This window comes from Cibotium barometz, chromosome 29 (assembly GCF_041138505.1).
Source record: "Cibotium barometz isolate CiBa-2024 chromosome 29, ASM4113850v1, whole genome shotgun sequence".
Classification (NCBI taxonomy): Eukaryota; Viridiplantae; Streptophyta; class Polypodiopsida; order Cyatheales; family Cibotiaceae; genus Cibotium; species Cibotium barometz.
In genome coordinates, this window is record NC_141074.1 from 43,970,272 (window position 1) to 43,986,918 (window position 16,647).

At 42.1% G+C, this 16,647-nt stretch overlaps 1 protein-coding gene across 15 annotated transcripts in view; it reads left to right on the forward strand.

Annotated features, from left to right (window-relative positions):
• Positions 1-1,173: 1,173 nt before the first annotated feature.
• The window catches only part of LOC147622226 (uncharacterized), a 195,512-nt gene continuing 180,038 nt past the window's right edge, over positions 1,174-16,647 (forward strand). For 2 of the 15 annotated variants that reach the window (XR_015269673.1, XM_086823322.1), the window contains exons 1-3: positions 1,174-1,652; positions 4,612-4,690; positions 5,485-5,537. Coding sequence is in view for 12 of the 15 variants with exons in the window: in XM_086823322.1 (XP_086679448.1) it covers positions 1,625-1,652; positions 4,612-4,690; positions 5,485-5,537 (160 nt within the window). In the remaining 3 variants the exon portion in view is untranslated. Of the gene's footprint in view, positions 1,811-1,908; positions 4,691-4,803; positions 4,974-5,484; positions 5,538-7,228; positions 8,393-16,647 lie in introns of those variants that run through there. The other 13 variants (XM_086823324.1, XM_086823325.1, XM_086823330.1 and 10 more) reach the window with 13 other exon arrangements.

The window sequence follows — 16,647 nt, forward strand, 5'->3', positions numbered from 1 at the left end:
TTAAGGAAAAATATTTTTTAAAAAATAGAATGGTAGTGCTTTTACTTTTTGGTGGAAATGTGTGGTGAGGTGTGCTCACTTATTGGTGGAGATGTGTAGTTATTATATGCTCAAATAGATGCACCTTACATATAATGATAGGGTGTTCTACTCTTAAACAACAATAGAGAGAAGGACAGATACTTTTTTTTTTTGTTAAAACAGCAGAATATATTAAAAAAGGTTGAAGTACAAGGCCCCATGAGGGAGGTCCATGGGGGGTCCATGGGGGGACCCTAGGAACTGTTAAAACGCTAGATCGTGAAGATAGCTACAGCACTTAAAACTGAAAATATGGAAACCAGTTGGCTGATGCGATACTTGAACTGTAACACTACAAAAGACCAATTGGATCTCGAATGTCAAAGAAGGCTTCAATGCTCATCACATTCAGGCATCGGAAGGCTTTCGAGGGGTTCCAGTTACCAAGACAGATATTTTTCATCATATAAGTGACCTCTCTACAGCGTAGTCCCCTCTTTACACCAAAATTTGAATTTGCAATGGAAATAAAGCTTGTCCTTCACACTTTAACTCTCCCTTCTTACATGTGGCAGATCCTCCCTCTCTCTCTAAACCTCTTTTTCCTCTCCCTACTTTACCCTCGCCCCCTAGTTTACTTGCAGGCATGGCCCTATTTTTCTCGACATGCCCGAAATATAATGGTGGCCGATTGCCATCCCTAGTTTACTTTGTTTTTTTTGATCCGATACGTCAAACTGGCCGTGGACTTCTCGAGCTGATGCACCGAAAAATAGCGACGGATTGTGTATGATTTCACAACCATCAATCCAATTTGAGAGGGGACATGGGACCAACCAATGCCATATAGTGCTGTGGGTCCATCACCCCACAGGAATTATGGTGCCAATTTCTAAATTGCCAATTGCAATAATCAATTTCCCACTTGCCTTGAAAGTTAAATTGCCAATTGCAATAATCAGTTTCCCACTTGCCTTGAAAATTAAATTGCCCAATGCCAATTGCAATAATCAATTCCGCACCTGCCTGCCTTGGGGGGTTTTGTAAAGACTTTTTTTCCAGCTTTAATACTATAAATATCTTTCCCAAAAAAAAAAAAGAGACGTGGACGGTCACGCAAGGCGATAAAAACTTTCAGCTGGACTTTGACTGTGGACCGAGCAATTCAATACATAGTCAGTCGGATCCATCACGGAAGCTCAAATCTCATCTGCATTTTACACCACAGTTTTGAAGGCTGAATTCTGAAGGAGCTTCTCCAAGTTCTATTCCTGCACAGGCTCAATTCCATAGTCTCATCTGTTCTTGGTTTTCCCCCTGTGTGTATGTTTAACTGTGGTTTTTTTCTTTCGGCTAATGCCTTGGTGGTTTTTAATGCGTTGATGTTGTTGCTGCGCAAGGAGTTCGGGGCAGGATGTAGGCGCCAAGGTTTAATGGGGATGATTAGAGGAAAGCAAGGTTTAATGCGGGCTAGTGCGAACGTTCAGAGGCTGCCATTGTGAGCTCTTGGGAAGACTGCGCCATCTGAATTATCTGGAGAGGTGCAATATAACACTGTGTTCAAGGCGGACAATAATTAAGGGTGGCGGCCAAGCGCTTCCAGATGGATAGCAAAGTGGTCAAGCTAACTCGTAACTCCTCTAATTGTATTTATGCAAATCTCATGCTATGAATAGCACAGGAATGCTACAAATTGCAACTGCTACATGATCAGGAGGCCATCAATTTCACCTCGAATGTGGATAGTTTGAAGTCTTGATTTTCGATTAAATCATTAATTCATGACCAGGTACCCAGATCCGTCGACTACGATTTCCCACAAAAATACATCTGAGACTTGGGGAGAAAATTAAAACGTCGTAAGGAAATTCTGAAATCTCAAAATTTTGGGGGGGGCGGCGGGGGAGGATTGGAGAGGAAATCTGAAAAAAAGAGGGAAAAAAATAAAGTGAATTATTGAGGGGAGGGGTGGATTTTTTAGGAAAGAAGTGAAAAATTTCAGAATAGATCTTCGTTTGCAATTCGAGAAGAGATATATTTATCTTGGGGGGGCACAGAATTGTTTGGTATGGTTATTCATATACTTGCTTCCTACACATTGCTCTGTCACGAGGCCTGTCGTTAATTAGACTTGTTTGGAATGGTAGTTTAAGAAGACTGCAGAGGCTTAATAATTATTAGGAAAAAAAGGCTATACCGTGGATGCATTTGATGCTTGATGATGGTGCAGTAGTAGTAGTAGTAGTGGAGGAGGAGCTCTCTCTCTCTCTCTCTCCCATGTATGCTTGTGAGACTTCACAGTTTGCCAAGAGATCTCTCTCCTCCTCTTACAAATCCAATCCCCTGAAGACCTTTGCAGTCGCGGAGCTTGCCTATGGAAAAGCTGGACACTTCTCCCACTATCCTTCTCCTGCTTTCTTTCTCCCCCTCCCTTTTCTTCCTCTTTTTCTCTCTACCTTTCTATCACCCAAGTGTACAAAGAGGACAATTCTCACTACCGTTCTATCACCAAAGTGTGGTAGAAATGGCCCTTGGGATGACGTGAGTCCACCCACCTAGGTTCAAGTCTCTCCGTCGATTGGGTGTATAACCCTCCAAGTCGGCGTAAAGCGACTTCATCTCTCTTTCATCTTCTCTCTCATCTCTCTTATTTGCTCAGCTTTCCTCACTCTTGCCTTCTCATCCTTTTCTAAACTTCTAACCGCCCACCCGCCTTGACTTTCCTTCCTCCTAACAAGTGTGACACCCTTTTTGGTCGTAAAATACCTCGAAATTTTAGAAAAACCCATAACATTGGCTATATCCATATAGCCAATTTTGAAGGCCAAGTGTGACACCTATTTTTCGACATTTTGGTCATTAAATACTTCCAAATCTTTAAAATGCTCTTTAAAAAAGCAAACCCATCAATTTTGAAGGCTAGAATAAAAATTGGCTACCACCCCCTCCATTGACTTTCTTTGGCTCCTCCCCACTTTCCTTCCCTTTTCCAAGATCCCCCATCCTCACCTTTCTCTTTCTCCCTCCTCATCTCCCCATCCTCACCTTCTTCCCTACTTCTCTTCCCTCCTCATCTCCCCATCCTCACCTTTCTCCCTCCTCCTCATCTCCCCATCCTCACCTTCTTCCCTACTTCTCTTCCCTCCTCTCTCCTCTTCTCCACCCCCCTTCTCTCTCTCCTCTTCTCTCATGCACTCATCTTTTTTTTTTTGCTTTACCTCTCTCTCTTCTCCACCCCCTTTCTCTCTCTCCTCTTCTCTCTCTCCTCTTCTCTCTCATGCACTCATCTTTTTTTCACCTTACCGTAGTGACCTCCTCACCATCTTTTCTTTCTCTTTCTTCTGCATTCTCACCTCATCTCTCTCTCTCTCTCTCTCTCTCTCTCTCTCTCTCTCTCTTACTTGCTCACCTTCCTTAATTTCTCTATCTTCCCCCTCTCACCACTCTTTTTCTCTCTCCCCCACCACCACCACCTCCTCTTCTCTTTCTCTCACCCCTCCCTCCCCATAGGACTCAATAAATGCATTTTTAAAACCGGTCAAAGATAAAGACACGTGTTTATAAACCAACCGGTTTTCTAGGCTAAATTGCGCACTTTGCAAAAATAACGAGTAAATTTTTGAATCTTTTTTTTGGGTACGGACTTTATATCTTTTTAACTGGTTTTTCCAAAATTCAGCCGGTTAATGCCGTTTTTGACGAGCCCTGCTCCCCCTGCCCCTCCGCTTCCGTTTCTTCCCCACTCCTGTCGGGCCCAGCCGCCCCTCATCTTTCACTGAAGCTGCACTAAGTAGACTCGGTAGTAGTAGTAAAAAGCATGTTGAAGTACGTTAAATTCTTAGTACCGAGGAAGGTAATTTATTCATATCGGAACGAAGAAGAGCAACGAGCTAATGATCTTGTCAAGAAATTTCCATATACATACGAGAGTGCGCACGCTGCCTTGCGTTGTACGTCTCTACTACCCACGCAGAACCTTCTAATTACAGACCTGGGCGGGCGTTCTAGTTGCCTGAACCTCCAGTCCTGCAGGTTGTCCGCCCAATGTGTGCATTACATATAGGCCACCCACACTAGCGATTTCTTCTGCTTTCATTCTTGATTATCACTTACATTGCCGCTGTCTCCTTAATCTGTTCTCTCATCCGCTGGACTGCAAGCTTTGCATTGCGATCATGTCGCCCTTTTTCTCCCCTTCATCATCGGGTTCTGAATCTGATTCTGTGTCTTCATCTCGCCGTTTCTGCGCTGTTGATTTCCTGAAACCCGCCACCGACTTCTCCCGACTGCCGCGCCCTCGCCGTCGCCGCTGCCTGATCAAAGCAGCTCGAGCCATAGCTGATGACGTGGGTTTTGTCTTCAGGAAGACTGTGGGCTTCTTCTCTAACATGACCTCAGGCAGGCCCGCTAATCACCATCATGCCACCATTAATACTCCTTATTCAACCCTAACACTCGCTGATCACCATTATAAGGACTTAATGATCAGTCATGTCAATCAGTTACGCTAAGGTGTGGGTTGTTAATTACGTTAGCATTTTCTAAATTCTAATCCCGATTTCTAATGGATTGTTACCGTACATATTATAGCTCAAAGCAAGGAGCGAGGTGCCCAACCGGAACGATCGCAACCAAATACAACCGATCCTCTGTCGCTAGCCATTAGCAGGTGATTTGTTTAACCTTAAAATCTAGTCATTATCAACTTAATCCCATCACCTTTGGATTAACTCATGAAAGAGCAGTACAGTTCGTGTTGATGTGTCGCTTGGGGATGAAAAGTGAAGTGCAGGAGTTATTGGGCGTTCCAGACACTAGTTGGCCCCGAAGAGATCCCGTAAGCATTGATGTTGGTGATAACAGAACCGCGTAACGGCAAGAAAGGTTCCATGGACTCCTCATCCAGAGAGGGGTTGAAAGGGATGGATGGGCAGATTTCTTTGCTTCACATGGTATTTAAGCTCTCCATAGGCACTTTGTATGAACCCTTATGCCTTACCCTTAGTGGGGTGTTCCTTCGCTTCACATGGTATCAAAGCAAGGTATATGTATTGACCTTTGCATGAACCCTAATTAAAAATACAGCGGGCTGTTGAGGAGCGGGTGGTGTAAGCTTGTGAATAGAGGGGAGGTGTTGAGGAGCATGAACCCTTGCTTCAAGAGAGGAGTACGGGTGGTGTTGTAAGCTTGTGCATGCAGACGTAGCTGGGTAGGAAACCCTGATCAGTGCACTTGTGCAGGCGTTGCTTGGGATGAATAGCTGAGTGCACGTTGTTGTAGAACTGTAAGAATGGTTCTATCAGTAGTTCCTGTTGATGGGAACGATTGGATCGTTTTGATCTAATTTGTTTCTGCTAATTGCACTGGAGTTAGATTTTCAAACATTTTATAATTTGTGTTAGTGGACAGTGTTTGACTCGAGTTTGATTTTGAAATATATATATAAATTTGTGCTTGTGACAGATCGCCGCCGTCGATGGGGCTGGCAGTCTCCAACACGGTTGCCGAGTCAACAGGTACAATACTCATACATCTAATTTTAACGGTTTATGTGGATGAACAGACTAAGAAAGCTACTAAGTTCACCGACCCACATAACAGCTCTACTGTGTCTTATATTTCACATGATATAATATAAGGCAGCCATAAGTAATGCTATGTCAGAAATGGCGTGCCTTAGTGACTAGTTTACCTAAGTTTAAACATTGGAGCTGATAAAATGGCTTGGGTGCAGTCAACATTAGGGTTAATTGAGATTATTAGTGGTGAATTATTTATACCAATTTGTAGGTAGGGTTGATTAGATACTTGGTAACAGCAATCCTTATCTGAAGGTTAAGATGAGAAGTGACTGAGAATAAATAAATTGAAATCAATACCTTTTTCCTAGATATGATCGATATAGCTTAACGAGCGGTAATTATTAGCCAAGGGTTAATTAATTGTAAGAATAAGCTGGTTGATCCTAGCTAAGGTTTAGTAAGCTAAGAGATAAACGAAACCTAGAATTAGATAAAGCTAAGCAATCGACTGTAGACAAAGCAAAAGCTAATGATAATTAGGCCAAATTCGTAAGCCTCGTTTGATATTATTCACTGTTCATGGTACCCTCGTTTGTGTACTTTATCTGCATCTTTTCGTGAGGTGACAGGTCTCCAATTCCTCTTAAGTTATTGATTTGCGACGCTCTAAGTTTACCACGTGAGCCCATCCCAATTGGCTTTTTAATTTGAGTTTTAAAGAAAAATCTATCATATATTTACATAAATATCTTTTTAAACTCTTGAAATTGGAAATTTTATAGAAAAAAAGATCATTTAAAAAATATAGAAACCCCATACATAATGGATTTTCAAATGACCCCTTCAATGCACGCTTAAGGTTATTAGTAGTTGTTTAATATAGCTCACAAGTCATAATTTGTATGTCTTTGCAAGCCTCTGAGTACTCAGTCCACGTTTCCTTCCTTATCATTTAAGTTAGAGTTGCAGCCTAGTCGTTGCCATTAATAACTCTCGGAGTTATGGCAGTCTTATTTGTATATGGGCTACATTGAGATAGAAGTTTGATACTCTCTCTTTTTTTTTTTGTTGGGTCCAATATATATGTGTATTATTATGCTAAAAAAAGACTATATTTACATCTTACATCAAAATACCCTATTTAGCAAGTCACAAATCAATGTCCATCTCTCATCCTCAAATACAAAAGAAGATTTTTTCCAAGATATTTGGTATCCAAGCTGGATACAAGCTTCTATTAGGCTTCAGTTGTACATCCTTTGGGTGACTGCTGCTCCAAAATCTCTCCCTTCTTAGACCACACTGTAACAATTAGGTCTAGTGCCAACTGGGTTCTCAATAAAGGCCATAAAGGTTTGATCCACCTGCTTTACTTTCTTGTACCACCTTTTAGTCCTTGGTCTACATTTTTCTAGTCTTCTCCTTGACTTTAACTCTGTTAATACCTGAATACAAAAACAATAAATAATGAGGCTCAGCCTAGTATGCATGAATGCTTCCCCTTCAGTATTCTTTGTTTATATCATTCTCAATTTCTTTATTTCATGATATTGTTGTGATGGATAACATGGTATTAAAGACTCTTTATATTAAGAGAAATAATTTAATAATTAGATTTGAAATTTGTACAAGTTAAGTGAATAATTCCTCTACCTGACACACCTCGCCTATGTACATTCTTGTAGCCAGACACATTAACATGTGCAGGTTTGGCACAATAATTTTGGCCGCGTCGGTGTCACATGGTAGTCATAATGGCACATGGCAAGCTGGCCAAGTTAAACTATCGATCAAATCAAGTCATGGGTTGTCCTCTAGAGCAAGTCGACAACATACTTACACTAACTACACAGCCAACGCACACTACAAAAGAAAAGGAAAAAAATCACAATTTCCCACCAATTATACAACACTTGTGCCTGTGTGCTAAGGCTTCAAAGTAGAGATATTATAAAGTGCTTTTCATAGAACTATTTTGAAATCCCTCTCGAGTCAATATAATTTTCTTCTAATGAGTAACCATTCAAGAACATTGTTTTGATTGTCCAGTTGGTGCATTTTCCATCCATAATGGGCTACCAAAGTAATAACAAATTGGATAGTGGTCATGTTGAGCTGAACTAGTGCTACAACCATTGATGACCCATCTAGAACTTGATAGCTTCCGCACTTGTGCCACTAGCATGGTTGGTGAGATTATGGTTGATATACCACCAGTATGGTGGACAACAGACTGTGTGATAGCCACTTTGGAGTATTAGAGTTATGGCATGTTATAGTGCTAGCTCTTGTAGTCGGGTTCACACTATAGACTGACCATTATATGCTATAGTAGGACAGTAATTTTCCTTATAGTATGTACTCATCTCTTTATATTAATGGTTGTAGAGAAGAGAAGAAGATAGAAGAAAATTCAACCATCCATTTCTCTCTTGTGTCTTGCTCTCACTACTGAGTGTGTTTGCTTACAAGGAACTCAAGCTCTCCCTCTCCCCCGAAATCACTTTATGGTATCAGAGCTCCGGTTCATGTGAGAGATAAGGAGGTAAGCAAGAGGTAAAAATAAGGCAAGGAAGGAAGCAATACATGGGTAAGGGTATTTCCATCTCTTTTCCTCTTTGAGGTTGGAGCAACACCTTCAGTAGCTATGAGAGCTATAGGTATACAAGAAAGTTATTATCTCAGATTGAGGTATCCTCCTAGGTGAAGAAAGAAGACCACATTGTTTGTAGTCTCTGTGTAGTTAACATAGTTAATTGAGTTTTTGTGCATTTCGACGCGCTTTGGGCCCCGTTTTGGTTCTACAAGCACTTTGCAGGCACTTTGTGAAGTATTGATTTTAACTCTATATGCTCAATTTCTAGTTCGGTGGAGAGTTTATAGTAGTAATTTGGGTGCAGGAAAGCATGTGCAGAGAATCTAAGTGTTGAAGGTGTTGGTCGACAGATGTATGTTTACATAACTGATTCACATAAAGCACGGCATTATAACATGTTTACAGTGCCACTGTAGAAGGTTATAGATTTGTTGTTAGTGCATAAGCTTTTTTGTAAGCATTGTTTAGTAAGTTGCTACAAGTAAAGATGTATATCAGTCTATCAACAAAGATTGTAAGTGAGAAGCTCGACAAGAATAACTTTTATGCATGGAAGTTTAGGATGACCAATTTCCTTATGGAAAAAGGATATTGGGAATTTAGGATGACCAATTTCCTCATGGAAAAAGGATGGGATTTCATCATCACAGGTGAGGAAAACGAGCTGGATTTTATTTAAAAAAATTCAACCCCTCAACAAGTGTCGGCATATAAAAGCATGGCATGAAAAAGCCAGAAACATATTGTGCATCGGTTGTCTGCCAATGTGATAGATTCTATGATTGTATATATATAGGATGCATAAATGCAAAAGGAGGCCTGGGACACCTTGGTGAAGATGTACATCACAAACACCCAAGCTCGGAAGATGCAACTAAAGCAGGAGCTACATAACATGACCAGAGAAAAGATGGTATAAATGATTACTCAGTGAAGGTTAAAGGGCTTGTAGATGCCCTTTCTTTTATTGGATCACTAGTAGATGATGATAATAATGGTATCTCTGACCTTGAATGGCCTTGGCAAAGAATACAGCCAGTTTCAGACCTCTATTAGAGTTAGAGAGAAGTTTTCTAATTTTCAAGAATTGATTGAATTTTGGGGGAGGTTTATCCTTTGGAAGTTCAAATAAGCTAGCCTTCTACTCAAATATAGGTAGAGGCAAAGGGAGGTCATCATCTAGAGGCTGAGGTGAAGGCTGTTTTAGAAATAGAAATCATGGGCAACAACGACGGGATTCAAATGTACAAATAAGTGAAAGAGACTACTCTAGCGGTAGGGGGGAAGAGAGCTTGAGCTCTTGCAAGCACACACACACTCACAAAACCCTAATAGAGAACACACGAGGTGAGAGGCTAGAAATCTTCTTCTTCTTCACTCAACACTCAACACACCATATACACAATAAGAGTACACACAATATGAAAGGTACTCAACCAAATACATACACGGGTTCCCTATAGTGTGAACCCAACTAAATGAGCTGGTGCTATAACTATGCCAGTCTCTAGAATGGCTGTCACACAGCCTGTCATCCCACTAGCCACATATCACCCAAGATCTCACCAACCATGCCAGTGGTGTAAGTGTGGGGCCTATCTCCCTGGCGGGTCATCAGTGTCCACCGCCTCACTAGACGAGCTCGATATCTCAACACTCCCCCTCGAGCTCAACTCCATCTCATGTACACCAAGTGAAGCTCTGAATCTGCGGAGCTTCTCTATACCCAATGCTTTGGTGAAGATGTCAGCTACCTGATCCTCTGTGCTGACATAAACAAGGTCAAGGTCTCCTGCCAAGACCTTCTCTCTGACGAAATGGTAGTGGACCTCTATATGCTTCGTGTGAGCATGAAAAACTGGGTTCTTGGCCAACTGTATACTGCTAATGTTGTCACAGAAAATGACAACTTGTCTATCCACTGATAGACCCAAATCTGCAAGTAGCTTTCTCAACCAAGCTACCTCACATGCTGCCATAGCAGCTCCTCTGTACTCAGCCTCTGTACTGGATAGAGCAATCGTAGGCTGCTTCTTGCTGCTCCAAGTCACAGCAGCACTTCCCAAAGAAAACATGAAGCCACTAGTAGATCTTCTATCTGAGATACTACCAGCCCAATCAGCATCTGTGTACCCATGTACACATATCTCTGTCCCAGTTTCATAGAATAGTCCACAATGCAAAGTAGACCTCACATACCTCAGTATGCGTCTCAATGCATCCAAATGCGGTTTCCGTGGAACCTGCATAAACTGACTCACCAACCCAACAGCATAGCTCAAATCTGGTCTAGTGATCGTCATGTAGATCAAGCTTCCTACTATGCGTCTATACATAGTAGGATCCTCCAAGATCTCTCCTAAATCTGCACTCAACTTGCCATTCTGATCCAATGGCACTGAGATAGGCTTACATCCTGTCATACCATACTTGGACAACATGTCCAAGCCATACTGTCTCTGCAGTAATCCAATACCATGTGGTGACCTAATCACCTCAATGCCCAAGAAATATCTGAGCTCCCCCATATCCTTCATCTCAAACTTCTGTCTAAGCAAGATCTTTACATCAAAGATCTCTGCATCATGGTCCCCCATAATGATCAAGTCATCTACATAGATGACAACAAGCACAACCCCTCTATCACCATGTCTCACATACAGCGAGAAATCTGCATTGGCTACATGAAAGCCAATAGTGACAAGATATTCAGAAATCTTGTCAGACCATGCTCTTGGTGCTTGTTTTAAGCCATACAAGGCTTTCTTCAACCTGCAAACATGCTCGGGGTGACTCACATCCTCATAACCAGGTGGCTGCAACATATACATCCTCATAACTAGGTGGCTGCAACATATACACCTCTTCTTGCAAATCCCCATGCAAGAATGCATTCTTTACATCCATCTGATGTAAATACCATTGCTTTGACGTAGCCACTGCTACCACAACTCTCACTGTTGCCATCTTGGCAACTGGGCTGAAAGTTTTCTCATAATCAATGCCATATGTCTGCGCATATCCTTTGGCTACCAACCTAGCCTTATACCTGTTTATGCTTCCATCACTGTTATGTTTTACTTTGTACACCAATGGCTTTCTTGCCTTCAGGCACTAAATCCCAAGTCTCATTTCCATATAGTGCATTCATCTCCTCATCCATAGCTTTCTCCCAACACACATTTCCAACAGCCTCATCAATGCATGTGGGCTCTACAACCTGCACAACCTTTGCCATATATGCATAATGATGTGCCACATAACCATCATAGGTAAATCTCTGCACATGATTTTTCACTCTCCCAGATCTTCGCAGCTTTTCATTCATGGCTTCCATAGCCTTTTTTACACCAGGTGTTCTCATAGCTGGGATCCCAAGCTCCTCATCAAGGCTCATACCTGAGCCACTAGACTCTCCATCAACATGAGAATGCCCTGCAAAAATGTCAGGCATACCAAGGGGCTCAACCACTTTCTCTTTCCCTTTACGTGATGTACTAATCACATTTGCAGGACTGGTATTATGATGCAGCCTGCCACTCCATGGTCTATCAACAGACCCACTAGATGAGGACTCTCCTGGTCCACTCAAAGACTGTGATTGCTGACCTGCATTCTGTGCAACCACACTTCCAGTCACATCAGCCCCAACAGCTTCTTTTTCAGCAGCATACCAGCTGCTCATCTCATCAAAGACAACATCCCTGCTTACCCTCAACTCACGTGTAGCAGGGTTATAACACCTGTATCCCTTTTGCTCAAGGGAATATCCAATAAACACACATTTTTCAGCTTTTGGATCCAGCTTAGTTCTCAGCTCATCTGCTGGCACATGCACATATGCAATGCATCCAAAGACTTTCAGATGAGACAAATCTAGTTTTCTGCCACCAATAAACCTCTCCTCTAGAGTCACATCATGTATGGCTGCAGTTGGAGTCCTGTTCATGATGTATACTGCTGTAGAAACAGCCTCAGCCCAATAGCTATGCGGCATATTCTTCTCTTCCATCAATGCTCGCGCAATCTCAGCAATGTGCCTGTTTTTCCGCTCAGCAACCCCATTTTGCTGCGGAGTGTATCTGCATGTAAACTGTCTCCGAATACCATTCTTCTTCAAAAATTCAGAGAACTCATTGGAGAAGTACTCTCCCCCTCCATCTGACCTTAGGCACTTTACATATTTCCCTGTTTGCTTTTCAACCAAAAACCTGAAATTCTGAAAGTGAGTGAACACCTCACTCTTCTCCTTCATAAAATATACCCACACTTTCCTTGTGTGGTCATCAATGAAAGTCACATAATACCTGCAGCCTCCCATAGACATGATCTTCGTAGGACCCCATACATCTGAATGCACAACATCTAGTGCATTTCTGCTCACATATCTATTACGTGGAAACACATACTTTGTTTGCTTCCCAAATTGGCATGCTTCACATATTCTCTGCATACCTTCCACTTTAAATTTTGGCAGCCCTGTCACAATCCCTTTAGTCTGCATAGACTTCATTCGCTGCACATTCACATGTCCAATTCTTTTATGCCAAATGTCTGTGTCTGTAACAATCCCTGAACCATTTGCAAACATCGCAGCACTCATTTCAGGCATGTCTACATTCAATGTAAACATTCTGTCCACTCTGTTGCCTTTTGCAACCAACCTACACTTGTCTTTAAAGTCTTCAACATAACAACCATCAGGGTTAAACCGAACGTGCAAACCCTGCTCAATCATCTGGCCAACTAAAACCAGATTCTTTGTTATGTTCGGAACGTGAAGTACATCTGCAAGGTATTTCACTTTGCCATCCTGCATAGATAATGGCACATCTCCAACATGGGTAATTGGATGAGCAGTGTCATCCCCTGTTTCCACAACACCTGGTCTTTTAAGGTTTTTCATCTCCTTGAACCACTCCCCATGACTTGTCATGTGGTTCGAAGCACATACCATACATTATCTTTTTGTGTTGCATCAACATTTTCAGACATGGCATTCACGACATGCTGCATAACAAACAACCTTTCATTATCCTCATTATTTCTACTTGAGGATGCATAGTTGTTTTGCTGCACTTTCCCATTTTGCATGTCAGCCTGCTTCTTATAACATTTTGCCTGCACATGTCCAGGCTTACCACAATAATAGCATTCACGTGCATCATTATACTGCCTTTGCCAATTTCCACGGCCTCTTTGACTCCCCCTGCCTCTGAATTTGCCTCTTCCACCTGCGTGTTGTTGTTGTTGTTGTTGTTGTTGTTGTGTATTCTGGGACTGTTGTTGTTGCTGCTGCTGGCCATAATTTTGATTACCTGTTCGGCCACCTCCTTGACCGCGTCCACGGCCTCCTCTACCTCGTCCTCTTCCTGAACTTGTGTAGAAGGCCTGTTGCTCTGAACTGTTTTTGTTTTGTGAAGACTGTTGGTCTTCACCCAAGCTCTTCTCTTCTATAATCAGCATAGACACCAAATCTGTAAAGTTGGGAATGTTTTTTCGAGTCTGAATAGACGTCTTGAACGCCTTGTATTGTGGCCCGAGACCACGTAGACAGACTTCCACCTTATCATCATCATCTACTGACACACCAATAGATGCAAGGGATTCCACAATACCCTTTATCTTCAACGCATAGTCATTCACAGACATGCTCTTTTTCTCCATAGTATGAAGTTCATTCTTCAACTGTATCTTACGTGCCTTGGTATTTGTTTCATAGAGCTTTACTAAGGTGTCCCACGCCTCCTTGGGGGACTTGGCATCCTGAATATGCCCAATCATGGTGTCCTGTATACTAATGGAGAGCGAATACATTACTTTCCTGGCTCCTTGGTTCCAGTCTTTAAACTCTTTCACATCTGCAGAGCAGTCGAATTTATGTCCGGTATCTCTAGTGCCTCTTCATGCTCACCTTCTATGTAGTCCCAATAGCCCTTTCCCATCAGGAAATTCGTCAACTTGAACCTCCAAGCATGGAAGTTATTCTTATCAAGCTTCTCAACCACAATCTGGGTTATCCCATCATTTGACATCTTGGTAAACACACAATTTTACCAGAAAAAGCACTCTAGTTTGTCCTGCACAAACTGCTGTATTTTCTGCAGCGGTGTTGTAGTACTCTCAAATGTCACAACCAGTGACTTCAACGTGCATACATACACCCAGTGGCCAACTGTTGACCTCTTTGCAGCACCCACAGTGTCTGCACAGTCAATCTGTCTTCCTGCAGTTCTTAAAACAGAGTTCTGCAGAGAATCGATGACTTACCCGTCTCGTAGTGCTCGAAATCGTCGGCTTTCTGAAAAACGGAGGTCCAGACGCGCCCGAAACGCGTTTTCGGCCCTGAAAATTTAGTGCGATAGGACAGTCCGATAGGACAGTCCGATAGGACAGTCCGATAGGACAGTCCGATAGTTGCCCTATAGCTTTGCTCCCGCGAAGAAAGCTCCTCAATCAGAGATCGTTTGCCGGTGCCTCCCGTAGAGCTCCCGAGCGACAAGGGTGTAGTCACCAACACAAATAGGGAAGAGTAGTTGAAGCTCTTACCCTTGTACCGCTTCTTGTGGTTCTCTTGCTTGCAGCTCAGCCCTTAGCACGAACCAGGCTCTGATACCATGAAAAGATGCAGGGGGGAAGAGAGCTTGAGCTCTTGCAAGCACACACACACTCACAAAACCCTAATAGAGAACACACGAGGTGAGAGGCTGGAAATCTTCTTCTTCTTCACTCAACACTCAACACACCATATACACAATAAGAGTATACACAATATGAAAGGTACTCAACCAAATACATACACAGGTTCTCTATAGTGTGAACCCAACTAAATGAGCTGGCGCTATAACTATGCCAGTCTCTAGAATGGCTGTCACATAGCCTGTCATCCCACTGGCTGCATATCACCCAAGATCTCACCAACCATGCCAGTGGTGTAAGTGTGGGGCCTATCCCCCTGCTGGTGGGTCATCAGTGTCCACCACCTCTCACTAGACGAGCTCGATATCTCAACAAGGGGAGCTAGAGGGGTAGAGGTGGTTGAAAAAAAATTAGAGTGTAAATAACATAGAGTGTTATTACTTTGGCAATCCTGGGCACGTGGCAAAGGACTGCTATATAAAGCAGAATGATATTAAAAGTGAAAAGTTGTACAAGATAACTAAAGTAAACATGGTGGTGATGCGACAAAAGTGAGGAGCTATTTGTCATGCCACATATGCTTAGTTTCATAGAAAGAGATGTGTCAAGACTTGGAGATGTTTGGTATGTAGATTTTAGTGCCTCTAACCAAATGTGGTGAGTAGTTTAGAGACATGTAAAAAGTGAAAAAAACAGGCCACTACGTGTCCCATTGCACATGTTGGTAAAGTTCCATTGTCTATGCAGGATGGCAACATGAAATACTTGGTAGATATACTTTATATTCGAAATATTACAAAGAATCTAGTTTCTGTTTAGATAGTTGAGCAAGGTCTGCAAGTAAGGTTTAATCCTCAAGGGTGTTTAGTGTAAGACTTCAAAAATCAATGTCGCTTGGTTACAAAAGAAAATAGAAATGGTAGGATGTTTACTTTGGGATGTTAACATGCTTAAGGTGAAAGCAACCATGTTTGCCATGTTAACTTGCTAGAGGTTAAAGCAGCCATGTTTGCGCATGGAACAATTGTCATTGTTGTAGATATTGACGTATGGCACAAGCGTATTGGTCATTTAAATATTCAACGACAACGACTGTTGAAGCCTATGTAGGTGCGGGTTGGCTAAAGGTTAAAGTTGATGGAATATACATATTGATGGCTATAGAGCCTGTCATTATGCTTGCATAGTTAAAGCAATACTAGAATTGGAGCCCACTTATTACGAGTGGCTAGATAGATTCTCAGGTAGGTAAAGTCCACAGTTAATCATGGAATTTTTTAATGAGACTGGAACAAAGATATAACTACATGGATACATAGATGCTGCTTGGGCTGGTAGACAGATTCTCAAGTACATAAAGTCCACAATTGATTATGGAGTTTCTTATGAGGCTGGTACAAAGATACAACTACATGGGTACACAAATGTTGATTGGGCTAGTAGTGTCACAGATATGAGATCTACCAGTGGCTTTATCTTTTCTTTTGGGAGTGCTGTTTTGTGAGTTGGAGCAGCAAGTAATAACCAACAATTTCCTTCTCAAGTACAGAGACAAAGTACATCGGCATTGCTATGGCAACTTATGAGGTAGCTTGGTTCCAAAAGCTACTTGGTGATATGAGGTAGCTTGGTTTCAAAAGCTACTTGGTGATATAAGAGATCCCAAATAGGGCCGCTATTGTTATTTATTGTTGTGACAATATGAGTATTGATTGACCAATAACCCAGTATATCATGCTAGGATGAAGCACATTGAGATACATTATCACTTTATGAGGGAGAAGGATCTAGTAGGTGATGTAGATCTCATATATGTCAGTAGGTGGCTGACATCTTCACGAGGCACTTGGCACATAGAATCTCCATATG